The sequence below is a fragment of the Apodemus sylvaticus genome, chromosome 7 (assembly GCF_947179515.1).
Source record: "Apodemus sylvaticus chromosome 7, mApoSyl1.1, whole genome shotgun sequence".
NCBI classification, from domain to species: domain Eukaryota; kingdom Metazoa; phylum Chordata; class Mammalia; order Rodentia; family Muridae; genus Apodemus; species Apodemus sylvaticus.
In genome coordinates, this window is record NC_067478.1 from 74,353,625 (window position 1) to 74,380,718 (window position 27,094).

At 47.6% G+C, this 27,094-nt stretch overlaps 2 protein-coding genes across 2 annotated transcripts in view; both read right to left on the bottom strand.

Moving 5' to 3' along the window:
* Ireb2 (iron responsive element binding protein 2) overlaps positions 1-27,094 on the bottom strand; it is a 232,182-nt gene that overhangs the window by 135,369 nt on the left and 69,719 nt on the right. The window lies entirely within an intron of this gene.
* Crabp1 (cellular retinoic acid binding protein 1) lies at positions 12,984-21,076 on the bottom strand. The gene is made up of 4 exons (XM_052188316.1): positions 20,886-21,076; positions 20,216-20,394; positions 17,606-17,719; positions 12,984-13,273 (listed from the first exon to the last, which is right to left on the bottom strand). The coding sequence occupies exons 1-4, from the start codon at positions 20,953-20,955 to the stop codon at positions 13,223-13,225; spliced, it is 414 nt and encodes a 137-aa protein (XP_052044276.1). The 5' UTR covers positions 20,956-21,076; the 3' UTR covers positions 12,984-13,222.

Below are 27,094 nucleotides of genomic sequence, written 5' to 3' on the forward strand. Positions count from 1 at the left end.
CACATGATGCCCCCCATTGTTGGTACTTAAGTCATTGACTTTAGTGGCTTAAGTTCGGATTTTTTCTACTGGACTCCTTGTGACCTCTCGTGTAGTGTCTCCTCTGACTGTGCCACCTCCCGTAAGGTCCTGTGGTTGGCTGGGCTCTTGTTCTCTACAGCAGCAGGGCTGGGTTAAAGCTTCCCTAGCCTCACCTCTTCATCTGCTAATTCTGTTGTGTGTGAGCTCCTTGTCGGGAATAAACAGAAAGCTTTTGAGCCCTTACCTCTCCAGAATCTCATCTCACAATGCAGCCAATGGTGTGGAGGCACTCAAGCATATTGTTCCAGTTACTTACTACTCCAAAATTTGGTGACAGAAAACAGCTATGTGTTTTGGAAACCCATCACTAAACAATTTGGTCAGGGCACCGGGGTGTATGCCTTTCCTTCTCTCTGATACCTTGGTTTCAGCTGAGTGACCCCAGTAGCTGGCAGTGACTTGAAGAAATGGAGGTGGTGGAGAGCTAGGCTGGGTTGGGCTGGGCTGGGCTGGGCTGGGCTGGGCTGGCTACTGAACAGACTCAGCCTGGACTATCACCAAAGCACCAACCTTTGGCCTCTCCTGCATGGCGGATTAGGATAGCTGGACTTTTTACAAGACAGGCGTGTCCAAGAGTGTTGTCCCCTGTGAATGAAGCAGGAGTCACTTACTGGGTATGACTTCACCTCAGAGACAGCAAACATCACACGTAGCATGCCCCAGCAGTTAGTTATAAGGCAAGTCAGGTCCAAGGACTTGGATTCAGACTTTATTTCTGGGAGAAGACAGAAAATGAACAAACAAAGACACACAGCCATGTGTGTCTTTAAGGTCCATGGAAGGTTACCCAGAAGCTGAATTCTGAGCTGAATTTTGAAGACAGTAGGATGGAGGATAGTCTGAGGGCAGAGGTGACCTAGGCAGAGAGATCCACCCACACATACAAAGGCTCAGGAAACAATAGTGGATTGCATCTCATAAATCAGCACATTAGACTTCACAGAAGCACAGCTGAGGTCTCCCTACTGTCCCCTCACTGGCCTTCCAGCCCTGGCCAGGCCTCTGACTTCAGAGTGTCAGGTCTTGCTATGACTTGTGGTTTGGTGGCCAGTTACTCAATGAAACACAATTTGGGTGGAGGCTGGTTTGCAGATTCACACGCTGGTGGCCCTGGTTGGCCACACTTGGCTTCCAGGACCCGAGACACTGAGAGAGTTGCTGCCTATGAGCTAGAGTAAGCAGAGTGTGGCCCCATTTTCTCTCCAACTGGATTTAGATCCCCCCAGAGTGTGCTCAATGTCCTGGTTTGGTTTTTCAAAGCATCAGAGTCTTCCTGGCGGTTGGCTTGACTCCCAGCCATTTTTTCCATAACGGCTAGTTTCTTTTGATTATAGACATAAAAATTCAGAGTCGGTTAAACAAAGGAGAAAATTATGGGTTCTTGTGACTGGGCTGTTCCAGGAGTAAGTTTTAGGGTCTAAGCAGGGTTAATTCTCTTTCTCTTCATTCCTGTTTCTTTGTTTGTCAATTGTTCCACACTGGCTTCCTTTGCAGGCAGACGTCACACGTGGTGGCAGCACAGCTCTGGTCTGATCCTAACAGCTAGTGCATGGCTCGTTAGCTAAAGAAGGCACCTGAGTTCTTTCTCGAATCATTGCCTGCCCATGAAGCTAAGAATGACGACAGTCAGTGACCGTATCACTTGTTAATGTCTAGTACAAGAGCTTCCTATCTAGGAGAAAGAAAGACGGCAAATCAGACCAATCTCGACTGCCATAGACTCAGACCCGCAGCTGTGCACCACACAAAAGAAGGATAAAGTGACTTTCATACAAAGGCATCTCTACAGGACAATGACAAGCCCCACAAAATCAGCCACACTCTTCTTCCTTTTGCATGTCATCCATGTCTGGAGACTCTCTGTTGCTCCACGAAATCCCTGCGATGAACTGTGAGTCTGCCATGCACCCACACAATGAGGACTCCTTCCTCTACTCCCGCTGTGGAGCTGTCCATTGTGATTCCTTACCTGTCTCTCCTTATCTGGCTTCGGACCCTTTTCTGAGCCTAGGGAGTATGTCACCGACCAGGCAGGGGACACACGTGGGCTGGATTCCATGAGTGGGAAGTGAATAGGTCAGTTCTTGTCTCTGCCTCCGTGCCACTCCCCAAAGCATTCGCAAAGTGACCACAGAGGGCCGGGGGCTCTGTCCGTCTGCACTCAGCTGCTATGGTCCACTCACTTCCTGCCTGCCTTGCCTTGCCTCATTCAGTTCTCCAGACGTCTCAAAGGAGACCTTAGATTGAACACCCTTAGTGCAACCACTCAAGGCTGGTTGGGGAGATCTGGAGCCTTCACCAGGAGCCCTGGGCATGGAAAGATATCAGGCTCCGTTTAGGCCTCCCTGAGGCTGCCAGGCAGCTGCTTGAGGGCTCAGTAAAAGCCCGTGATGAAAACCAGACCCCCAGGGCACAGGGCTCGGGCTGAAACTGGATGCCTGTCAACCTCAGCAAAAGAAATGTATTGTGGAAGAGAGCTGGGCTGGGCTGTATGACTGACTTTTCCTTCTGAAAGGCCCACAGGAACCTTGCCGTGTCAGGCGGCGACAGCTCTGCAGAACAGCAGGCCCGAGGACATCAGTGGGCACATCTACCTCTCTACCACTTCCTTTCTTTCTCTGCTCCTTTCCCGCGGATACAGACCCCAATCACCACTTTTATTCACACCATAAGTTATTTAACCTTCCTGACCCTCAGTTTTGTCATCTATAAAATGGGCCCAGAGATAGAACCTACTCAGTTGGACCAGGCTGGCCTTAAACTTACAGAGATCTGCCTACCTCCGCTACTCAAGTAAGGTTGCTAATTGGTATGTTTCCTCCTTTGAAAAGTTATTTGATAACATTAAACCATCAATATAGTCCTTGGCGATCGCAGCTAGAAATTTGTTTCATGTCCTGTATAACTAAGAAGGTCAGGATCACTGGGTTTTTATTCAGTCGAATCCCAACTGCTGTTCACAGATTGGGAGACTTTCTCTGGGAGCCCCAGTGTCTCCTCTATAGAGTGGCATGGTGATAGTGTCAGGGATGGTCAGAGACGCTGTGTGTCTCACACAGGGTGCGACACGTTCAGATCCCAGCCCATCACCAGAACCTTGTACTTGTTTGTTTCTTTTGTTTTATTTAAATTATTTTCAGTTTTATTCATTATTATTATTATTATTATGTATGTTTTGCGTATGTGCATGATGTGCGTGTGTTGGGGAGGATGCACATGCCATGGTGCACACGTGAAGGCCTGAGGACAGCTTCAGGAGCTGGTCTTCCGCTTCTACCGAGGGTCCTGGGGATCAAACCCAGGCACTCAGGCTTGCACAAAGAACACGTTTACCCTCCTAGCCATCTTGCCATCCCTGATTCTGTTTTAAAGACAGGGTCTTGCTATGTAGCCCAGGCTAGCCTCAAACACCAGGTTCTGCTCCTGCCTCCCAAATACTGGGATCACAGGTGTGTACCCCTGCATGCGGCCAGGATCTCTTAGCACATGCTTACTTTATTTATTTATTTAATGGTACTGGAACTGAACACAGGGTCTCAAGGATCCTTCAGCAAGTGCTCTACCCCTGACCACACTCTGTCCCAGAATATCTTTTTAAATTGAAAATCTGTCTTAAGTTGTGAAGGCAACATATATGTTCATGACGAATGAATCCTACAATGTAAAATCAGAGTGAAATGGGCTCCTCTCAGAGGTAAATGCTGTGAATGGCATTGTGTGTGGTTTCCAGGGCATGGGAGCTTTCGGTTTCTGGAAAGCACTGAGCAGATCATCCTTATTTTTTTCACACCAAACTAGATCATCATTCTATTGAAAAAAAAATATGACACAGACATCTTCCCACATCAGTTTAATTGTCTACATTACTCTGCAGAGAGCACCAGTGTGCAGCCTGTGGTGGGGACCGAGTCCTTTTCCTGTTCCTAGACTTGGTGGTCCCTGGTGCTTCACATGTGGCCAGCCCAGCTTGGCAATCTTCCTCCAGCACAGATGTGAAACTGGAGGTTCCGAGGGCTGGGGCAGCCAGAGCCCTGTGAACTGACCGGCACTGCACATCCATTAAAGAAAGAAAGAAATGCACGAGTGGGCTCAGCCGTACTTTCTGAATCTACTCCTGCTCTCAATTTCATTTCACATTCTCTGAAAAGTTCATCCCCTCCCACTTTCCCAGTGTTCTCACTCCTCATTATGGTTTTTCTAGGAGTTCATGACTCAATGGGTGTGTGTGTGTGTGTGTGTGTGTTTGTGCATATGTGTATTGAAACACAGTTTTTGAAACCATTAAAAAAAAAAAAACTAGAATCTCCACCTCCCACCTTCCTTAAATGCACTGTTCTGTTCTGAGGCTTTGGTCAAATTCCACTTTGCAGAGCCTGCCTCCCTATGCTCAGCATAATTGATGAGTTTTCCTCAGTTATGGAAACACCTGGTAGGATAAACTTGTAACTGTCATCTGTTTTGACTAAGTAAACTTCTCCAAGCCTGGTAGGTGACCTTCCCAGATAGTATATGATATTTACAGAATAATTACTTAATCACACCTCTCATCTGAGTTCAGGGGGTAAGCAGGGTCAGGCCTAGTCAGTTCTTGGATGGGAAAATTTGTTCTTTGTCTAGAATGTATGCTTTATTTTCCTACCAAAGATGGGAGCCTTGGTTCTACCACCCACGTGGGACCAGAGGTTTGATGGGAGGTGACTACTGCTTGGAGTCACCTCCTTCTGAAGCAGTCACCCTCAGAGGTCAGTATTGAGTAATAGACAAATGTTCCCGTGTCTATAACGCCCCACCCACCCCCATGCTCCATCCGCTGCCTTAAAGGAGCTGACCAAAACCTGCCCAGGATTTGGAAGACATGTCCGCGAGGGCAGATGAATGTGATGTTGGCAATGCTGAGTAGTTGTTCAGTCTCCTCGAGGGTAGAAGAGAAAGGGAGAACAGCAGTACAAAGCCTCTTAGCTTTCTGCAAACTGGATCTTGGATCCCAATACTTTGGCTTCCATCTTAAACTCAAAAACAAGTACGTTTCAAGGGCTGGGATATCACGCAGGAGCAGAGAGCATCCATCCAATATACAGAAAGCCCATCACTGGGGCAGGAAGAGCAGCAGTTTGAGGTCATCTTTGGCTACAGTGATTTAGAAGCTAGCTGGGACACATAAGAGTCTGTGGCAAACAAACAACAAATAAAAAGGTTAGATGTGAATAACGCTCACTGTTCCTGTTGCTTGGGAGGCTGAGCTGAGGAAGGAAGATAACTTGAGCCCAGGAGTTCGGTGCTAGTCTGGGCAACACAGCAGTGGACAACTTGGACCAATTTCCTTTTTTTTCTTTTTTCTTTTTTGTCTATAAAAAAGAATGAAGAGCCCCTTCATTGACACTTTCCTCCTGGTCCTAGATTTTTGTATGTGTGTGTATATGTATGTGTGTCTGTGTATGTGTGCATGTGTGTGTGTGTATGTATGTGTGTCTGTGTATGTGTGTATGTATGTATGTGTGTGTGTGTGCATATGTGTGTATGTATGTGTGTGTGTGTGTCTGTGTCTGTGTGTGGTTGGGGATTGAACCCAGGGCCTTGTGTATGGCAGGCAAACACTCTGCCCCTGAGCTCTGTCTCTAGCCCACAATGTACCAATTATTTTAAACAATGCTGAAGAAATGTAAACACCAAATCTAGACTATGGAAGCACAATCAACCAGTGTCTGGAAAGAAAAGAACAAGCTGATCAAGACAAAGCAGAGGAGAGAGATGGAGAGATCAACGGGACATATCAGATGATGGTGTGTGATTATTTCTATCTGGGTTTCAACAAACAGGTAAAAGCAAGTCACGAGACAAGCAAATGTAAATATTGGAAAGGTATTTGAAGATAGTAGGACTTGCTGTTATTAGTAACTTTTAAGGTGCTATGGTAATGCACCTCTCTATTGTCAAGGGAACTGGTAACTTTTAGAGTTACATACTGGAAGATTATAAGTGAAATCTTAAAATGTCTACAATTTCCTTAAAAAATAACCTGGAAAGGGAGAGAGTAGATAAAGCAAAATTGGCCTGGATGATTGTAGCAGCTGGGCAGTGGACGCTCGGGGAATCTATGGCGTCTCTCTGCTGTTGTTATATTAAAAGATTTTAAACAATAGTCAGGAGAAATCCTCTTGACCTTAACAAGGACCTCAAGGGCCAAGGGCCACTCATTTCTCCTCCTGGGTCCCATCTGTTCACACCTGGAGATGCTTTTAAAAAAGAAGAGGCTCTGATGCTTCCAGATAAACACAACTGCCCGTGCAGTTGAAGTCTTTGTAGTCCCAGGTGATTTCAGATCCATCCTGATTTTCATTTTACCTAGGCCGTTGGGAACACGATGAATATTAATTTTTACCCACTGACATCCCGCATTTCTTTTATCTTTGAGCGCAATTTTCTAGACATTGCATAGATGCAAGCGATGTGTTTTTTTTTTTTTTTTTTTTGACAAGATCTGAGAACTTCTCTGACACTAATGGGTAGTTACAGCTAAGAATGGAGAAGGAAGGAAAAAAAATCCCTGGGGGTACTCCCCGAGGACAGGTGGTTCTGAAAGGAGTGGGTGGGGACCAGCGTGGGGGAATGAAGGCTGCATCTGTAGACTTCCTACCCTGCCTTTCCTTTGGTAGCATCCTGCCTGTATGCTATGAAATGTTGGCTACCATGGTGACAAAAGGAACTGAAGAGGAGGAGCTGGAGAAGGATGTTAGAATACATATGGATAAGTCTGTAACATCTATAAAATAGCTTAACATCACTTTCCCCTCCGCCTAAGATGTCTGCCTTAGTTAGCTTCAGCTATCAGAGGAGTCTCAATGGGGGAATCATCCAGATCCAGATCAGATTATCCTGTGGCTGTATGAAAAGAATTGTCCTGTTGATTGAGGGCCCAGCCCCCTGTGGACAGCACAATCTCTGGATAGGTGGGCCTGGGATATATATATATATATATCCACTAGCTGAGCGTGAGAGGACCAGAAAGCAGCATTTTTCCTTGATTTCTGCTCCAGTCTCCTTCAGTCTTTCAGTTCCTTCAGCTCCCTGTCTTCCTTCGGTGATAGATTAGGACCTAGAAGTGTTTCTTCCCTAAGTTGCTTTTGGTCAGAGTGTTTATTTATATTACAGCCTGATATCATCAGCTGTCATGAATAAAAGGGTCTTAGATATTTTTGAGACAGGGTCTGGCCATGTAGACCAGACTAGCTTCAATTTGTGACCCTCAGTAGCGATAGGATTATGGGAGTGTGGTACCACGCATGCCAGTGTTCTTTATGGCACTGTCTGCTATAACTACTGAAGCTGAGATATCTGAAGAACTGACTGGTTTAAGCAACAACAGAAGTCATCGTCGTCGCCGTCTTCTGAAATCACATGCTTATGCATTTAAAGAGAAACAGGGGCTGCAGTGTCTGTCTCTTGTCTGGAACCTTCTGAGAGTCTTGAGGCTGTCTCTTCATGGTCCCAAGATGGCTGCACCAGCTCTAAGCATCACAACCTTACAGGAGTAAATAATCCCAGGGGCAATAAACAAATTAGTTTCTCAGGCTCTCCTCTAAGGAAGGAAATGTCTTTCTCCAAATCAATTTAGCAGACTTCTCCTTGAGTCAGTGGGCAACACTGGGTTACAAAGTCAATATAGGTAAAATGCAGGATGGGAAAGTAAGATGCTTTTGCAAGTCCCTGCTGTGGAATTCGGGCCCAGGACACAGGCGTTGAGAAAAAGTCCAAAGTCCATTAGTCTGGCCTTTCCAGGTCTTCCTGATCCTGAGGTTTTGTACACAGTACATACTTCTCAGTAGGACTGGGGCTCGGCCTGATAACTTGTGACACAGTTTGAAACGGTGACTACCTGGGGGTGGGGGTGGGGAACATTTCCTAAATCTGGTTTTTCTGTTTGTGTCCCAGCCTCAGTTCCAGAGAGGATGTCTCTTCTCAAAGGTTTGAGTCGCAGAGAATGTTGGCTCTCCAGGCAATGACCCAGGGGATTTTTAGCCAACCATTTTTCTAGCTCTATAAGGTTCAGGGATGTATAAGCTGCCATTCTTAGATGCAGAATTGCACAACCTATTGACAGAAACCTAGAAAATGTGGACTGACAGCATAGGACCACACCAGAAAACAGGCATAAGACAGGCTCTCAGCATGAGTCCAGTGTGGAGGCCAACAGGAAAGTGCTTCCACTTGCAAGAGAGGGGGAAGGACAGGCAAAGACAGAGCCCTAAGGCAGGTAAAGCTGGGGAGCTTTAGAGATTTGCACATAAAGCCAAAGGGGTTTAAACCCCAAACTATTCCATAAATTTAAGGCCCACACGCACCTGCCAACCATGCCAAGTATCACTGTTCTTTAGTTTGGTTTGGTTTGGTTTGGTTTGGTTTGGTTTGGTTTGGTTTAGTTTTGTTTAGTTTTGTTGAGACAGGGTTTCTCTGGGTAGCCCTGGCTGTCCTGGAACTCACTCTGTAGACCAGGATGACTTCAAATTCAGCGATCTGCCTGCCTCTGCTTCCCAAGTGCTGTTATCTAAGGTGTGTGCCACCATCGCCCAGCCAATGTTTTTGTTTTTGTAAAGATTTGCTTCTATTTTGTGTGTATGAGTGTTCACCTATATGTTTGTACATATGTACCACAAGCATTCTTAGTGCTCAGGGAGGCCAGACATGGACCTTGGGTCCCGTGGAATTGGAGTTATAGATTATTTGAGCTGCCATGTGGGTGCTGGAACTGAACTAGAATCCTCTTACAACACATGGCTGATCCACTGAGCCGGGTCTCTCAGCGCTATCATCGATCTTTCACAGAAAGCAAGTCAAGGCTCAAAGTAGTTCAACAATTTACCCAGGGACTTTTAGCCAACCCAGTGGTACCAACCACTCTTCATACCTGCCCACTTCCACCCCTTACCTGCTTAACAGGTAATCTGGTTAGAGGTAAGGTCATCTGACTAACATCTGGCCATCAGCTGTACGCTAGCTATTTATTCATTAGCTGTGACTGGCTCAAGGGAGGTCCCTTGACCTAAGCCAGTTGCATAAGTAAATCAAACGGGTGGTTGAAGTGGATTGACCGAGAAGCTTCCCCTCAGACTGTGAGTTTGGATCATTATGCACTCCATTCTTGTGGCTTTTTTGTGCTGAGAGCTTCTGCACGCTTCACGAGCTGAGGAGTCAGCACTTTCCCTTAGAAAAATCCAGCTACTTTATGGCTCATGTAGTATGCAATCACTCATTCAGGTCAGGCATGTTCATGGTGGTAACCATAGACGCTTACTCATGTAAAGTGTACAATTCCGTGGGTTTTAGTCTATGGGATTATGTAACCATTGCTGCACTGGTTTTAAAACATGTTTATCATCCCAAGAAGAAATTAGACCTGTTAGCTTCTCTCTTCACTCCAGTCTAGGCAACCACCACAGACTTCAGCCTCCATGGCCTTGCCTAATGTAGACATTCCAGTTTACATGGACTCCTACAAGCCTGGTCTGCTGAGAGCTGCTTCTTTCGCTTAGCATTCTATGTTCTCTGTTCGCCCATGTCAGAGCAGAGCAATTTCTTTTTGCTGGGACTGGCTGTGCCTGGGTTTCTAGCACTTGCCAATTGAAAGTGTACCCAGGATTTGAAGTCAACTTTGATGAAAGACATGTTCCTCTAGTTTATCTGGTGAAGCCAAATCATGGGGGGATTTGGACGCTGCACGGAAGAGTCTGACCTTCCTGCTACAGAGCCTGGAGGTTGCTGAGCAGGTTGATAGAGGGCAGGTTTAGAACGTCATGCTTAGTGACATTATTCTCATGACAGTGATATTTTTACTTAGATTAAAATATCTTGTGGGCAGGTTCAGTGGGTAATGGTCCTTCTGGGCAAGCCTGGTGACACGAGCTCAATCTATGGAACCCACCCATGTAAGGGTGGAAGGAGAGGACCAGCTCCCGAAAGTTCTCAAACTGCCCCACGGCGTTCATGCTCCCCCTAATATTAATAAATCTTAAAACCAAGATTTAGTCTTGTGTCTTGTGGTGGTTTGAATGAGAGTGGCCCCCATAGCCTGTATGACTGAATATGTGGTGGGACTATGCAGGAGGAGAGTCACTGGGGTAGGCCGTCCCCCATCTGCCCCTGCCTCCTGTCACTGTTGGAGATGTGAGCGCTCAGCTGTTCCTGCCACCACGCTGTTGCTCATGACCTCTAACCCTTTGGAAACATAAACCCAAGTAAATGCTTTAGTTTATAAGTAGCCTTCCTTGGTCATGATGTTTTATCATAGTCAAAGAAAAGTTGCTAATACACATAAATAGCATTTGTCATATGCAATATATTTTTGCCTCATCTGTCACAGTATCAAAGAAAGGAAAAGAAAAAAGAAAAGATAAAAGAAGAGAAGTGAAACCTAGGGTTTTGTTTCCTTAAGAGAGGAGACTGGGGAAATATGGCATCCCTGGGCCTACATCTCTATAGGATATACCTAATGAGAGGTAGACATTCCATAGGGGAATGAGAAACATTGTATCTTTATCTGAAAAATGTAAAAACCAATTATATTGTAAAACCAATACTATTCAAGTATTCAAATACTATTCAAGCAGGTGTTCTGTGTGATCTATTGCTCTTACCTTATCTTGTCACCCAAATGTCCCTGCCTATGCCTGCTGGTTGTCAAGCCACTGAGGGCTGCCGCCGCCGCCTTCGCTCTAATCCACTCTTCATCCCCTGTGAAGCCTGATCTGAAAGAGGCATGTGCTCTATGCGACATGTGGCATTTATAAAGGACCACGATGGAAGCAGCCTGATTCCCAGAGTGGGGAATAGATGGCCCTTTCAAGCTTTCTGTAGCCAGCCCAGCCCTTATGGGACAAATCCAGATGTGTAGAAGACAGCGCAGCAGCAGGAACCCAGGAAGAGGAAGATACCAGCACATGAGGCCTTGCTTGGCTCCTTCACATTGGCTATGTGCAGCTCCTACCTACTGGGCAGAGTTTTCATAATATTCAAACACACAAGTCTCTAGTGTGGCCAGCTCACCACCACTCAGGGGGAGAATGTTTCCTATTAATAGCATATCAATCTGGGACCTCTCCATCTTCAAGGGTCTCCCCATCTGTCCCCAAAGAAGCTACAGAGTAGCCCCTCCCCCACGACACTCCACTCTGTACCTTAGGGCACTGAGTATCGGCTTGGGCAGGGGCAGAGGACACAGGTTAGCAGAGTGGAGGTGATCCCATGTTGCCTGTAATCTTTGGTCCCATGTGCATCGGAGTAGAGCAGGAAGGAAAATTGCTTGTATTAGGGACTTTAGGAGGTTCTGGGCCTAAACATAGGCATGTCAGGACCCCAGAGACAAAATGTATCCCAGCATCAGGCTTCCTCTTGACCCAGATTGAGCCCAACCTGACACATCAACGCCCAACGGCATTGAGACCGAAGGGAACAGTGTTTTAGGGAAAGCCATGGATGGTATCACAAGAGTGGGCTCAGGACGGGCACAGGTGTAGCACTAATATCTTTGGATGGGCATTAATATTCTTCTCTAATTAATAATTAGAGAAGCATAGCCTCCTAGGAACGAGGTGGAGCTTTGTGCAGGGAGGTGTGCGGATTCCTGTAAATGTGGCCGCATTCACTCTTGGATGGGGTCCCTGGGCCTTAGGTGTCTACCTCAGGGCAGTATGAATGCTTGAAGATCTCCTGGCCTTTTCCAGGCCCCAATGCTCTGACCCAGCCTTGCTGAGAGCCCAGGGGCTTTGGGTGGGAAGACAAACACACCAGGTAAGTGAATTCAGGGACAAGAGTGGGGTTTGGTGGAGACAAGGGGTACAGACAGGGAAGCTGCCAAGCCAGCCACTGTCCTGGAGGGGTGTGGGTCCAGGATGCCAGATTCCCCTAGTTGGCGCTCTCTTTAAAGATTGCCTTAAGTCTCTATGCCAGGCCTCCAAACCTGCCGTGCAGTTGAGTATTGTTCCTCCTTCTCAGCACTGGTATTCCCGGCATTTTCCATTGAGCCCAGTTTTTACTACACTGGGGATCAAACCCAGGGCTTCACCAATGCTGGGCAAACCCTCTGCCGGCTGAGCTGCTTCCTCAGGCCCCAGCTTTTAGGGTGAAATTTATCTATTCTCAAATGTAAATATTGGCAAGTCTGAAAGCCACTGTCTGTATTTGCCCGCTGAGATCACCGCCTGCCTAGCTTTGGCCTGGGAAGGAGTATCTTTAACAGGATCCCCCTCCATGGTCCTAACCACTGGGCCTCCACATTCTAGTTGCATTGTGCAATGGACAAAATGAATAGTACTGAGTAAAGAGAGATCAGAATCCTTCTCCATGTTCAAATCCACGTTTTCAACTGCACTGCCCTGAGGTCTATGTAATCCTGGTTGTCCTGGAACTCACTACATAGACCAGATTGACTTCAAACTCACAGAGATCCTCCTGCATGTACCCTCAGAGTACCTCAGTAAAAGGCATTTAGCACCACCACCATGCCTGGCTTTTTTTTTTTTTTCTTTTTAACAGTAGCAGTGTACTTCATATCCGCACTGCTCCTGCAGGGCCCCTCCCTCGGGCTGCAAGTCTCAAAGGTGAGCTGACCTCTCCTTCCCTCTGACTTTATTTAGGCTTAGGAGTACTCAGTCTCCCTCCATTGGCACATACAAGCAGTTCCTTTTTTTATGTGCTCTTCTCAATAAAGGCCTTGGATTGTGCTGCCCGTTTCCCTCCTAGGAGCCATCCTTCATGACTAATTCAGCTTTTGCCTGCTGATGGATGCTCTGTGCACTATGGCTAGGCCAACAGGCCAAAGATGAAAACTCTCTCACACAGGCCTGCACAGCCCTTCTTTGACTCCCACGCTGAAACAGAAGCAGCCGCCTCTCAAATAAAGAGTCCGGAGATTTGGCCAACCGGTTTAATGACTGGTACAATTACAATCATGCAAATGCCAAACCTGGGGTGCATAGGCAACAAGGGCCTAAGGGGAGAGCACTACAACGGTGTCACAGGGAAAACGGGGTTGCCTAATATTCACGGGGGAGAGGTGTGTGAAGGAAAGACCCACTGGCAGTGTGGGGCCACGACATATTCCTCAGGGAAACTTGCATCCTGTCATGAAGCAGGAACAAGCTGGCCACCTTTACTCCCGGACATAAATTCTTGTGCACACCACATCATCGGCGCCAAATGTCTGCCCAGAAAAGAAAAGGAAAACCAATCAAGACAGATGCCTGTGCAGAGAGGTTTAAAGCATTTCACCAACGAGATGAGTGACTGTCTGGGTAACAACGCTTCATATCAGACTTCAACTCCGGAGCTGTGGGCTCACGCGAAGCGCTCAGGGCACGGGGCAGACATTCTGCCCCAAGCTCCCTCTCAGCAGAGAAGTAACTAGGGCATAGAAATTATGTTGTATATGGTTCTCCTTTGCTTCCAGAACCTATGGCTGCAGGCCTAAGACATGTGAATTTCCTGACTTTAGTTTTGAAGATAAGACTGAAGGGAGATGAATATCATGTCAGATATTTCTGAAGGGACTTCTGTGTCCTTTCAAGTGGCTGCAAGAGAGTGAAGGGTCGGGTGGTTGCAGCCAGATAGACTGTGCTTTAGAGAAAAGACAGAACTGCATTCTGGGAGGCAGCCATCTAACCCAGGAGGCAACAACTTGATGTGAGGACAACCTGCCCTCTATACACATGGGTTTTACACTTTCACAGTCAACCAAGCACAGATTAAAGATAGTCACTTCAAACCTGCATACATCCTAAACATGTACAACTGGTGTCCATGTTGTCACTCCTTAGACAATATATTATAACATATTTACATAACCTTTATATAAAGGTATTGGGTATTATAAGTAAGCTAGCTAGGAATGACTGTAAACTCAGAACGAGGCAGGAGGCTGTACATAGGCCAAACACTGCACTATTTTATACGAGCATCTTGAGCATTTGAGCAGTCTGGTCTCTGCAGGGTTCCTGTAACAAACCCCCACAGATGTGGAGGTATAGCTATAATACTCATCATCTCTAAACTAAAACATTAGTCCCAGATGCAAGAACCGAACATTGACCTTCTGACATCGCTCTGCAATCATAGCTGGGCAAGTCTCTCCCTCTCTTAGCCTGCTCAGGGTTGAGGGGAGGGTGACTTTGAACAAGATGATTCTGAGGTCTCTTTCCAGCTAAGATTCTATGATTCTTTGTTGGCTAGAGGGAGAATGTAAATCCTTCCACAGATGGGAAGGGATACTTGTCTTCCGGGGCCTGAAATGGTAGCACCCGTGTAAGTAAGATGTCTCATTTCCAAATGACTCATAGGCCTGCCCTCCTGGGACTCTCACAGAACAGGGAAAGCAATGCTTATGTGGGGGAGAAAGGGGGGTGACCAAAAGGGGGGAAAGATGGCTCAGCAGTTAAGAGTACTGGCTGCTCCTTCAGACATGGGTTTGAGTCCCAGCACCTACATGGTACCTCGCGGGTGTTTGAAACTCCAGTTCTAGAGGATCCAACACCCTCCTCTGGCCTTCTCAGGCACTGCACACATACTGTAAAAGACATACAACATGCAGGCAAAGCACCCATACATAAGAAATAAAAGTTAAACAAACAAACAAACAAAAAAAAAAACAAAGAAAATCTCCCCCGTTGGCAACCTGGATGTGGGTATATTTGTATGTTTATGTGTTGAAAGACCTGTATCTTTCTGATTCCCCAAACGGCTGGAAAATTCAAGAGAAGCTAAAACTATTGTGCTAAGGATTTAATTACGTCAAGTTGGGTTTTTTTGTTTTGTTTTGTTTTTTGGGGGGTTTTTTGTTTGTTTGTTTGTTTTTGTTTTTGTTTTTAGATTTTTAACAATCTACTTATTTATCTTGCTATGTTGGGAATAAATTCAGGGTCTTGTCTAAACTAGACAAATGTTCTATCAGTCCTATTGTTTGATTTTAATCAATGTAAGAATGGGATGTGTTTCAGATCCTTACCCTTGCAGTCCTTAGTGACAAGATGCTCTTGGGATATTTGCTAAGGAATCACATGCTTCTAAGAAATCTATCCTGCACATAGTGATTATTAGGAAGTTCTGACAAGAGGGGCAGTTTTAAGGGCTTTGTGTCTACCACCTTCCGTGTTAGTGAGGAGTGCAGATATTCTGTGTCCTGGGAATGTATTGGGGATTGGAATGGAGTATATTTCCCTTCATAAATCTACTTTTTAGATGTTTCGCTCTAAGAACTATGCTGGTTTCCCAGAGTTCCTTGAGTCTATAGCCACATAGGTCTCTGGAGCTTACTTAGGCGGGAAAAAAAAGCTTCATGGCATGGGAAGAAACTTCCCACATTTCTGACTCCAATGAAAAGCCCTGTCAGTTCCCCGACTGGATACATTTATGCTTGCTCCGAGGTTCCAAAAAGAAACTCCACAGAGTATTCTAGAGCAGTGTGAGGGAGTATACTCGGTTTTCAAAGGAAGATGATTTACAGCCCATGGCAATTTACTGTTGGCTCTGGGGACACTTATTTCAACTAAACTAAAGTTACTTACCTCTTCTTACATGAAGATTACATCTCCCAACGTTTTAGATTTATTAACGATAATAACCCTTGAAACAAAAGCCCGCATTTCACATCCCAAATGCCAAGAATTAATGCTCCCTTTGAGGCTTGTATATATGTTCGCTGAGCCAGGGAAGGATGGCTGGGAGGAGCTGCCGAGTGGGGGTAGTGAGGGACAGAATGAGGTGGAGTCCTTCCCTGACTCCAGCCTGGGACTCCAGCTCCTCAGTATCCCAGAGGTAACCCAAACCCCACTTTTTAAGTGTAAACTGAAATCCTGCTTAACTCGTAGCTAGATTCCAGAACTACCATCATCTCCCCATTCCTTGCTACCTCTGGTCCCGACAAAATGTCTCCCTAGATTTCCAAGTCTCAGCCTCAGATTGCTCTCTGAGTCCATGGGGTACAGCCCTGGGCTGGAAACATTACCCAGGTTGCAAATTAAGCCGGCCGTTTTTGCCTGAAAGAAGAGCCAGTTAAGTCACCCCAGGAAAGGACAAGAGGCTAGGAAGGGGGAGAGATCAAACAGCCTCAAGTAACAGACAATTTAGGGTCTTCTTGCAGGCTAAACGTGTAAATTTGGGGCTGAAAGAAATCCCAGGGGCTGCAGTTCAATCTCTCCGTTAACAACAGGAGCTTTACACAGAGCTTGGGAAGAACAGAGAGGATCCATGTCCCGGCCACACGGGGTGGGGGGCCTTCCCCAGCAAACTTCTCAGGCTTCAGAAACTAGGTAATGGGGTCAGGGAGCCTCACACGGGTGATGCTAACAGAATGCCTAATGGAGAACCAAGGATATAAGTTCCCGGGCACCCACAAGGGCCTTGTCTTTTTCTAGCCTTGGGTGGGAGGTATCAGTCAATTCTGAAACACAGGGTAAGAAAGAAGGGGCTATTTTGCCTCTCAGCTCTGCCCCCCTTCCTCTGAATAAAACTGGGGAAGGTGTGAATAAGTTACACCCTTTGGGTTGCTGTTGTGTGCGTTTGTGTGTTTGTTTTGAGATAGCGTCTTGTTCTATAGCCTCCCTTGGCCTGGAGCTCCTCACTTTTCCTGCCTCAGCCTTCAGAATACTGCATCACAGGAGTGGGCCACTGGAATAGGGCAGGCAACGTAAAGGTTTTAAACATACCTCACCAGGGACATTTTGCTGTGGGTATTTAAAATGTTTAGTCTAGGCCAGGCATGGATACACATGCCTTTGATTTCAGTGCTAGGGAGGCAGAGACAGGCAGATCTTTGAGTTGGAGGCCAACATGGGTCACAAAATGAGTTCCAGGACAGCAAGGGCTACCCTGAAGAACCTTGCCTCGAAAATTACAAAACAAAACAAAAGACCACAAAAGAAACAAAAACTAACAATAAAAGGTTTCCATCTGCATGCTTTTACACAATGCTCTCCTTTCTGGCCCTAAAGAGCCCACCTTTCCACACCAGTATGTTCAAACATCTCCAAAATGTCCTTGCCTGGCTCCTGCGGGCCAGCGGAATTTTTAAGACTGGAGTTAAAATATTCTGTATGGCTTTGAATGCTGATGTGATAAAGTTCTGTGAAACTTTACTAGCAAAATGGTTCATGGGGTGGGGGGGTGGGGCAGGGGAAATCTCATTTCGTATAAGCTGAAGGGGGGTCTCACAGAGCCCCAGCATTCCAAGCCAAGCCAGAGAGGAGACTGGGTGTCACCTGCCACTGGGGTTGGCATAGAACAGTCTGGACAAAGCTCTGGCAGCCAAATCGATCTCAGATATGACCCTGCCCTCTCGGGTAACCCTCCCACCCCCACCTGCCAACCTTTCAACAGTGATTTCCTCTGGTTGAAACTGCCCCCCCCCAAGCTTTCTGCTCACATTTTAACCTGTGGCAAATGACTTTCTCAAACAGTGGGCATGAGGACAGCATGTGTGTGGTCCACCTCTGAGGATCACCTCGGGAACCCTGGGATTGTGTCAGAGCCAAGGGGCCCTTACCAGGATTAGCTCATCGTTGGCCAGCTCTCGGGTCCAGTAAGTTTTGGGGCCATCCCCCTCAAGAAGAGTCTGTGTGCAGTGAATCTTATTCTCATTCTCCCAAGTGGGTAAACTCTGCAGGCAAGAAAACCATTAGTGATATTAATTACAGTCTCGGCAGCGGGAGGGGAGGGACACAAAGAACACCGGAGAATAATTGCCAAAGAGAAAAGCAACACATGGTCTCTGTCAGCAGGGCACAGCATCTTCTCTGCTGAGCCACATAAAGTACAATTCAGAGTGCTTGGTCATGGATTTATGGGGCATGAATATACCTTATATCACACATATGCAGACACACTGCAGCAGCAAAGCCTGAGGCATGCTTTGTGTCTGTCGGAATAAAACTCAGAACATACAATGATTCACTTCGATCCACACAGTGAGCCTCTCCAAACAGTTTGCACTTCAGTTAGAATCACAAATGTTACAGCCGCAGAGAAGGTGTGTTTGCATCCGCTCTGGTAGCCAGCAGACAAGAAGGTGGGTCTGTGGCCAGATTCTGGACTAACACCTTCCTTCCTCCTCATTCCTCATCAGGGTAGCACAAAGATGTTCCCACTTTCCAGGCTACATCCTTCTAGAAACATTTTTTAAAAGTCAAGCCAAAGTGAAGGCTCTTCAAGGGGCTGGAGGTGAACAGGCAAAAGGGCGTGTCCCTACAGCTTCCCCAGTGTCTGCCTGCAGCACGGTGAGATGCAGCTGGGTGGCTGGCGCTGAGTGTTCGCATAATCACTTTTTAACTAACACATGGGACTCCTTCATTAGACAAGTGGTGGGGGAAGGGACGGGATTTTCAAGCCTGCTCTCTCCAGGGTGTTAGGTGATTCTTTTGTTGTTCTTAAGTCAAAATTGCCCTTTCTGGCAGTAGCCAGAGTTAGACGGCTCCAAATTGAGCCCTACCTCTGGTCAAGCCAACTTCTCCAGTAGACACCCTTCCTTCTCCACTCTAGTCTGGTTTTTCTTTTCTTCCTCCTCTGATGCTAAGGATCCAACCCAGGGCCCACCACATGCTAAGCACATACATGTTTCACCACTTCCAGCCATGTCCTTTTCACTGGTTGTTATTTTGGTTTTGGTTTGGATGTTTTTTCAAACAATGTGGTGACTTGAACCTCAGGTTTCACTAGCTTCAAGCAGGGACAACTCTAATGGGCAAAGACTGTAGTATGAGTGAGCGTGTAACTGGGGCTGTATCTCTGTCCTTCCAAACATGGTGCCCAGAGTCACAACTGGATCAGACAGGTATAAGCTCAGGAAAGAGAAAAGAGATAAGTTCACATTCTTTAGAACATTGTTACATTACAAAACCTGAAATTTTCCACTATTTAGGTCTGGCTATCTTTGAGTCCACAGAGATCTGTCTATCTCTGCTTTGGAGTGCTGGAGTTAAGGGACTGTGCCACACTATTTGGCCTCATTTGTAAATATTTTAGAACATTGGGAAAGCTGGCTATGTTGACTCTGTGAAGCTGGATATGGTGACTCTGTGATACTAGCTAGCTCTTGGAGGGAACAGGAGGATTGAGGTAGCCTGGGCTATAGAGTGAGATCCTGTCTCAAACAACCAACCAAACAAGACAATGAAATACACAAAACAACAACCACAAAACCCATGAGAGCAGGGCAAATGTTACAAATAAACCAGCAATGTAAAGTCTAGACCACTCAGCCTTTCCCTCATGTCTCAGGAAAAAAACAAAATGGAATGAAAACAAAACAAAACAAACAAACAACAGAACACAACAACAGAACTCCTCTCTTGCTTTTTGGGTATAGAGGTGGATGCCTGTAATCCTAGAACTCCAGGGAAAGAGACAGAAGCATCCAAAGTTCGAGGTCATCAGGTTTACGCAGGAACTTGTAGGCTAGCCTAGTCAGGGCTACGTAGCCGATTTCTCAATCTCTCAATATCTCTCTCAATCTCCCTCTCAGTCAGTCTCTCTCTCTCTCTCTCTCTCTCTCTCTCTCTCTCTCTCTCTCTCTCTCTCTCTCTCTCTCTCTCTCCCCCCTCCCTTTCCCCCTTCCTTCTCTTCCCCTCACTCCTTACCCATCTCTTTCGCCCTTGAGGACTTAGAAAGGACATTTAGTACATTGTCTGAGCTAGAACACGGTTGCTTTTACTTTTGGAAGAATCTCACCATTCCTTTAAAGACCTCAGTCAAACATGGGAAGGCAGGAAGAGGTGACACGGGGATCCCGGCTGTGCAACTGGATCCGAATCGTTCCCCCGGCAGTCCAGGGACCCAGGGGGCGGGACGCTAGATCAGCCACTCCACCTATGACAGGTAACTCGGCAGCTGCGCAGAACAGGAGGCAGCAGCGGTCCCAGGAACCTCTACCCAAGCGGCCAGAGCTAGCGCTGAATACGCCGCTAGCTAGGCACTAACCACAGCCACCCAGAGCTCAAAGCGCGCGCCCCTTGGTGCCCGGGGAATAGTATGAGGGGAGCCGGGGTAGGGCTTTCTCCAGAGGACCATCAGGCCACACAAACTTCCCCGTGACACACCCTGCAGCGGGTCAAAGGTTTAAGGGCTACTGGGGAAGGAGGTTCGGTCTCTGGGGTCTCACCCTGCATTTGCGTCCGTCCACTGTCTCCTCCTCGAAGCCCTCTCCGACCTTGAAGTTGATCTCCGTGGTGCGCACCGTAGTGGATGTCTTGATGTAGAACTGATCCCCGTCCTGGCGGATCTCCACGTGCGGCTTGGACGCAGCCGCCACTGCCACCTTCCTCAGCATGGCGTTCACACCTGCTCAAGGAAGCACAGACTCGGGTCGCCGGTCCTCACCCACGGGTCTCCCCCAGACCTGCTTGGCACTTCCCAGATCCTCTGGCATTAGACGGGGCTCTTAAATTAGTCCCACTTGTCTCTGCCCTCCCTTGGGTTTTCGAGAAGACCGCAAGTGGCTTTCCTGAGTTACCCAGGGCTTTCATGGCAAAATCTGGTCTTAAAGAAGCCCCAGTTTAAAGTCCCTGCTCTTCATTGTGATCTAGCACGAGATAAAGATGGAACCGTCGAGAAAGGCGCCAAATGTCCAGCAAACATTAGTTGAACCCCCTGGGTCCGGAGCCCGCTCTCCTCTGCGATCCGGATTGGGGGTGGAGGGAACCGCAAAGGAAACAGAGATTCATCACTCCATTGACTCCCTCCTGAACCTCCCCCCCAGGCCACGCTCTCTGGGACCCGGGCGCCTTGTAGCTGCTTCTAACAGACCGGGCACACTCTCCGCACCAGCTTACCCAGCGCCTTGAGGAGCTCGTCGAAATTCTCGCTGCTGCGCATCTTCCAGGTACCGGCGAAGTTGGGCATGGTGTCGGCGGTGTCGGCGGTAACGGCGGCGCAAAGGCAGCGGTAGACACGCACCTCGGCTGCGGAGCGGTCGCACTCGGCGTTGCAGAGAGACTGGCGTTCTGCGCCCAGCCGCAAGCGCCTTGAGTCACTAGGGTAGCGCCCCCCCTCGCCCTTCTGGGGCCCCGCCCTCAGGTCCCGCCCCTGCCCTGCGCGCGCGCGGGGCGAGGGTGGGGGATGGCCCACGAGGGGTGAGCCCTATTCCCCGCCCCAAGGCGCCCCTCACCATTCCTCATCTTACCAGCCACCGGTGATGCCGCTTGGAACCGGCTCTCCCCTGGTGCCTCCTCCACCACGCCGCCCACATCCTGTTTTAAACTGGGTGGTGGGAGAGGGTTTAATGAAGCCAGGTCGGCCTGGAGGAGATATGTGAAGCTAGCTAGGTAGTGGGGATTCGGGGATCACGACATCATTTCTCTACTTTTGCCTATGTCTGAAAATATCTGTGAGTAGTAAGGCCAGAGGGATGGAAGCCACTTTTTTTTTCCACTCATACTTTCTGGCTGCCACTAGCTGGTCGAGCCCGCTCTGTTCTGGCTTTTCAGTTAGTACATGGAGGACCAATTAGAGTGACGGGAAAAGGCCCAACCCCCACCCTTGCTTTCCGTGGCACGGAGGCACGGAGGCACCGAGGCGGGTTCTAACCCGTGCTGGAAACCAAGTCTCTCACGCGGGTCTTTTGCTTAAGTTAGAAGGGAGCCCAGACCATCACCGTCCCTTTGTTGTTGCCAAAGGGGCTAAACAAGCACAATGCAGGCAAATGCGGCCGCTTATTTCGCCTAAAATTGCGGGTTTGAGCTCTGTAGTCCTGCCAGGACCGCCTAGCAAGAAAGCCTAGCTCCTGCCTTTGCTTTAACAGATCTGAAAAGCAACGCCTGACCCCAGAGTCTCCACACGTCATCACGCCTTTTCATATCTCAACATTTCCTGGCAGCCTCTTTCTTTCCAGTGTTTCACCATTGCCACACCTCAGCCAAACTGCCCAACTCAGGATCCTAGAACCCGCCACGCGTGGCTGTTGACCATGCTGCGCTTGATCCCCAAAGGTCACTTTTCCTCCATGGGTTGAAAAAAAAAAATCTTGCCCACTTGTCATGGCACATGTGTCGTAAAACTCTGTTTCCTAACCAGATTACTTTCCTCGGAATTGATTCCTTTTGGTCTAGTCTTCCCTGTGAAAATTGACCATTTCCAGCTCAGTGATCAAAGTTGATCAATGCACCCTCATTTCCTCAGGCTCAGCCAGGTGGGGCTCAGCAGGGAATCGATTCTCAAAAGATGCAAATGTTCTGAAGCCTAGAGGTGGTGTGGGTGAGGACTTCCCCAAGGACCTGGGGGTGATTTGTACTGAATTGTAATGGGAGAGGGGCCCTGTACTTCTGGAAGGGGCTGTAACTGGTCTTCTGCCCAGGGGTCCTGAGAAGCCATCTAAGACAGCTGAAGACACTAGCTGGGAAAGGGTGTGGTGGGGACAGCTTCATACATGTGCCATCTGTGCCAGCATAGGGGCCGTACGCTTAGAAGAACTTGGTAACTGAACTGGAAAATGGATAGCAACTCTGGCATTGACATCTTGAAGAATTTTATTTATTTACTTTTATGTCTTTATGTATTACGTGTGGTACGTGCATGTGTCTAGAGGTCTCTACCCATTCTTCACCATACTCTTTGAGACAGGGTCTCACTGAATCTGGAGTTCACCGACTGAGAAACACTGGCTGGCCAGCAAGCCCAGAAGCTGCCTGATCCCATGCCCACCTCCCTGGCACATGCCTGTATTTTCATGTGACTGCTTGGGATCAGAACAAGGATCCTCGGGGCTGGAGAGATGGCTCAGCGGTTAAGAGCACTGACTGCTCTTCCGAAGGTCCAGAATTCAATTCCCAGCAACCACTTGGTGGCTCAAAACCATCCCTAATGAGATCTGATGCCCTCTTCTGGAGTGTCTGAAGACCGTACACTCCAGTGTACATACAATAAATTAATTAATTAATTAAAAAAAAAGAACACAGGTCCTCATATTTGAGCACTTTCTCATCTAAGCCATCTCCCAAGCCCTCCATGTTGAATTGTTTTGTTTTTTTTTTTTAATCTTTGAAAAGGGGTCTCTGCAGGCACCTTGTGCTCTGGGATCTACAAGCTACATCCTGTCTCTACAGTGATGGGGTGCGGTGAAGCTACTACAGGTCTCCACCTCCATTCAGTACTTCTGGCCAACAAGGCATTGCCCTTAATGTCAGCCAGGGAGCTGGAGGCTAAAGGATCGGAGAAACAGTCCTGGAGTTTATAGCCCAGGGGAAGCTAGTAAAGATGGCGCCCCGGATGAGGCAGAACAGCAGTGGGCAGGTTTGACAGCAAAGGCACTGCAAGGACTGAAGGGAAAGGAGAGAACGGGAAGGTGGAGAGATTCATGGCTAAGAGCAGGGGAGATGGCTCTGTTGGTAAAGTGCTCAAAGTGCAGGCATGAGAGCCTGAGTTCAAATCTTGAGCACACAGGGAAGCAGCCGGGTGTGCTGGGGAGGCGGAGTCCTGGCGCTCACTGTCCAGGCAGTCTAGCTGTGTCCTGTGTCTCCAGGTTTTGTTGAGTCACAAAATAAGATGTGAGCGATTGAAGAAAAAACTTAACATCAGTCCCTAGCTTTCATGTTCATGTGCACACATGTGCAAACACACATGGATATATACATACAAACACACCACACACACACAGCAAAATCAAAAGAAGCAAGAGGAGTCACAAGATGCCAAGAGGGGCCTGCCCCAGGTTGGCATTGTCACAGCAGGGCAACAGTGCTATTGCCTAGGCATAAAGCGAGGGCAGGGTCCAGGTGAGAAGAGGACTGACACTGGGGCCCTGGGTACCAGGGTACACCAAACCAAGAGGGCCACAAAGACATTCCGCCATGCTCCATCTGTGGAGCCAAACTCCACAGGGATCCAGAGAAAGAGCCCTGCTGAGTAGGAGAGACCCAGCTCTTGGGTCCCTTAAATCCTCTGAGCCTGTGTCCCCACTCCTTTTCTTCTGCTTCTTTGCCTTTGTGCTCATGAACCTTTTGCCAAGGCCTGTCTGAAATGGGAACTGAGTGCAGCTCTAAGGACAGAGGATCTGGGGCCTGGTGCTGAGGGCTCCCTCTGCTGCTGAGGAGAAACTAGAACTTGTGCTTACCACACGGGCTGACAGTGCTTGCTGGCAGGTGTGTGTCCAGCCTGGCTTGAGCCTGAAGAGCAGGCCTGCAGGGGATGGGAGTGTAACTTGTCTGGTTATGTAGAACTGCCTGCTTTCCAGAGTGGCTGAACTACGTAACTGGACAAAGACCTTCCACCCAGGACAAAGGGCCGCAAGTGGAATGGGAAGTTCTATGTCTGCTCCTTTCTCCAAGGACATGATGGGTGTTCTGTAAAGGATGGGGAACAGGTTGGAAGGTGGCGAAGGCTTAGTGGGGCCTCATGTGTGAGTACTAAAAGTAATTCCATACAGAGAAGTCATGCTGGGTACCAGACAGGCTGCAGGGAGCCAAAGAGCAGAACTGAGCTTATTGAAGGATATGCTTGTCTCTAGCCTCTGTGGGACTCTAATACTTAGGGACAGCATGGCGGATGGCAGCCTGAAGCCCAAAGACAGAAAAGTAGGGCAACTGAGAATGGTAGGAAGGAAAGTTTGAGACAGCTGACGAGGTGGCTCGCCAAGCCCAACAAACCTGAATCCCATCTCCAGGGCCCACGTCATAGAAGGAGAGAGATGATTATTAGAAGTTGTCCTTTGATCTCCACATGTGCAACAGCAGTATACCAACACACACCAGGTAAATGAATTAGTTAAATTGTTTTTTCCAAGAAAGGAAGTATTGACTTGAAGGGCCAGGAGGTCTGGGCAGAAGATGGAGAGACATGGGAGTGGGGTGGGGCTTGGGGGCTGGGGAGAAAGTTGAGTAGCTCATAGATCTGAATGTGCCTTGAGATTGAAGGCCTCTCTGTTGTGGCAGGTGAGCAGTCAGAACTAGGGATGCAGGGGTCTGTGGTAGTAACAATGAACCACCTGCAGGATACTAATTTACTGCAGCAGAGGAGACAGTGTATGCATTCTCTAAACCATCAATCTATCCTATCATCTAAACCTATCCTGTAGGGCTGTGGTTTCAGAGAACCAGTTCAGTTAAAACCACTCAAGAACAGTGGAGGCAAAGTGAAGAAAGATTTAAGGAGAGGAGTGATTTAACCAGATTTCAGTTTAATACTTATGTGGGGGGGGGGGGTTGGGCAATCATGCATGATAGGGTCAAACTGAACTTTTTTATTGTGCATGTGTGTATAAGTGTGCATATTGTGCATGTGTGTATAAGTGTGCAACATCGTAGCTATGGAGAGCAGAAGAAAGACTTGTTCTCCCATTCTGCCTTATCTAAGGAAGTATTCAAGAACTACTAATAAAGCAAAATTAACCAATCAGAGACTAGCTGCTGTTGAAGGATCAGGAGTGAGTGCTGGACTTCATGATGGTATGCAAGATGGGGCCACCGACCCAGACAGTGGTAGACAGTTTTGTTTAGAGGATACTGAGTTCTCACATAACATTTTATGGGCTGGAGGCTCTGGTCAACAGACACATGTAACTGCTCAGAGTCTGTCCTTCAGTACTGCAATAGGAGGGTGCATCCTAGAGAGTGTCTCCGGTGAGAGGCCAGAGAAGGAGGAAGGATTCTGGAATTTTGATTTCTTTTTTTTTAAAAATGCAGAAGTATTACAAGAATGTGCTCTCATGTTAATCCCAGGCATAGGAATGTGGGGTTGCTTCCTGTCTGTAGCAGCTGACTATGATTCGCCTCGTGCTCTGACAGAAGGGTGGTTTTGCCAGCTGCAGATAATTTCTGCAATTGTGTGATATTTGGAATTATGGGAACTTTTCAGAAGGTACATAAATGTAAGGGCCCTGAGAGAGAGAGAGAGAGAGGGAACTGGGGGTGCTTGTTGGTTGTTAGTTATTTGTTGTTTAGGGAGGTTGGTTGCGGTTTGTTAGTAGCCATGGTCAAAGAAGAAACAAAAGAAAAGAAATTAGATTCAGGGATTTTCCTAATTCCTCTCTCCCCTCTATCCTTCTTTCTCTCCTAGCTAGCATTAAGGGGTGAACCCAGTGGGATAAAGGTTAGGAAAAAGAAGAACCCACAAAGCAGCAAAGACCAGCTATAGTCTGGTATGGGATAAAGGGTGGGGCAGTATGGACCACCATGTTTGGATCTGAGACTTTAAAGTAGACTCTGAAAGGCTCTGGGAGACCTGGTGACAGGGACTTGGCATTCCAAATCAATTTTGGTGACATGATCTGGGAGCTTGACAATGGTAAAGATAGGGTCAGACCTTGGTTCCCAACTGGTCAGTCCTGGAAGATTTGATTGGCACAGTCAGGCAGACAAAGATCACTTCTTGTCTGAACATATAGCTGTCCAAGTATCAATTAATTCTGTCTGTGGAATTCTAGAACTTTCCAGGGAGCCCTGTAGTAGTGTGGGTTTGCACTAAGGATCCTATTATTGTTTTGGCTAGAAAATCTAATCTTGGAGAAAGTCTTCATGGAGGTAAAAAAAACAAACAAACAAACAAAAAAACCTTTAGAATATAAGATTTATGAGTAGATTTACCTATTTATCAACCATTTTTGGAGAGAGTACCATTGCCTGGGACTCAAGAGGTGAAACTGAGGGTCAGAGGTGAACCTCCCTGTGAAAGGTGAGGAAGAAGTAACATATTACAAGAACTCTCGGATAGGGCAGACAGCAGTGTGAGGATGAGATTTGGGACAATGTAGTAAGGCTGCAAAGGGACTGGGGGACACTGTGGAAGTTTGGGATAGTCTTGAATCTGACAAGCAAGCACGAACTTTACAGGGAATGTGACACCACACTGAGGCTGGGCTCCGAAGGCAGGCAGCCAAAGAAAGTCTTTGTGGGCAGCAGAGGTAACTGACTGGGGCAGGTGACCGGTCCTGAGGACCTAGGATCCCAGTTATTCCCCTCATGCCCCACACAAAGGATCTCCCCAGCACTGGAGTACCTGGGAATGTGTTACTCTCCTGTGGGGCTCTCAGGGGAGGGGGCTGGAACTCAGG

Excerpts from the sequence above, each read along its gene's own strand:
- Crabp1 (XM_052188316.1), bottom strand. The coding sequence starts at position 20,955 with ATGCCCAACTTCGCCGGTACCTGGAAGATGCGCAGCAGCGAGAATTTC. Across the intron at positions 20,395-20,885 it reads CGAGCTCCTCAAGGCGCTGG|GTGTGAACGCCATGCTGAGG; the intron begins GTAAGCTGGTGC and ends TTCCTTGAGCAG. Across the intron at positions 17,720-20,215 it reads TGGACGGACGCAAATGCAGG|AGTTTACCCACTTGGGAGAA; the intron begins GTGAGACCCCAG and ends TCTTGCCTGCAG.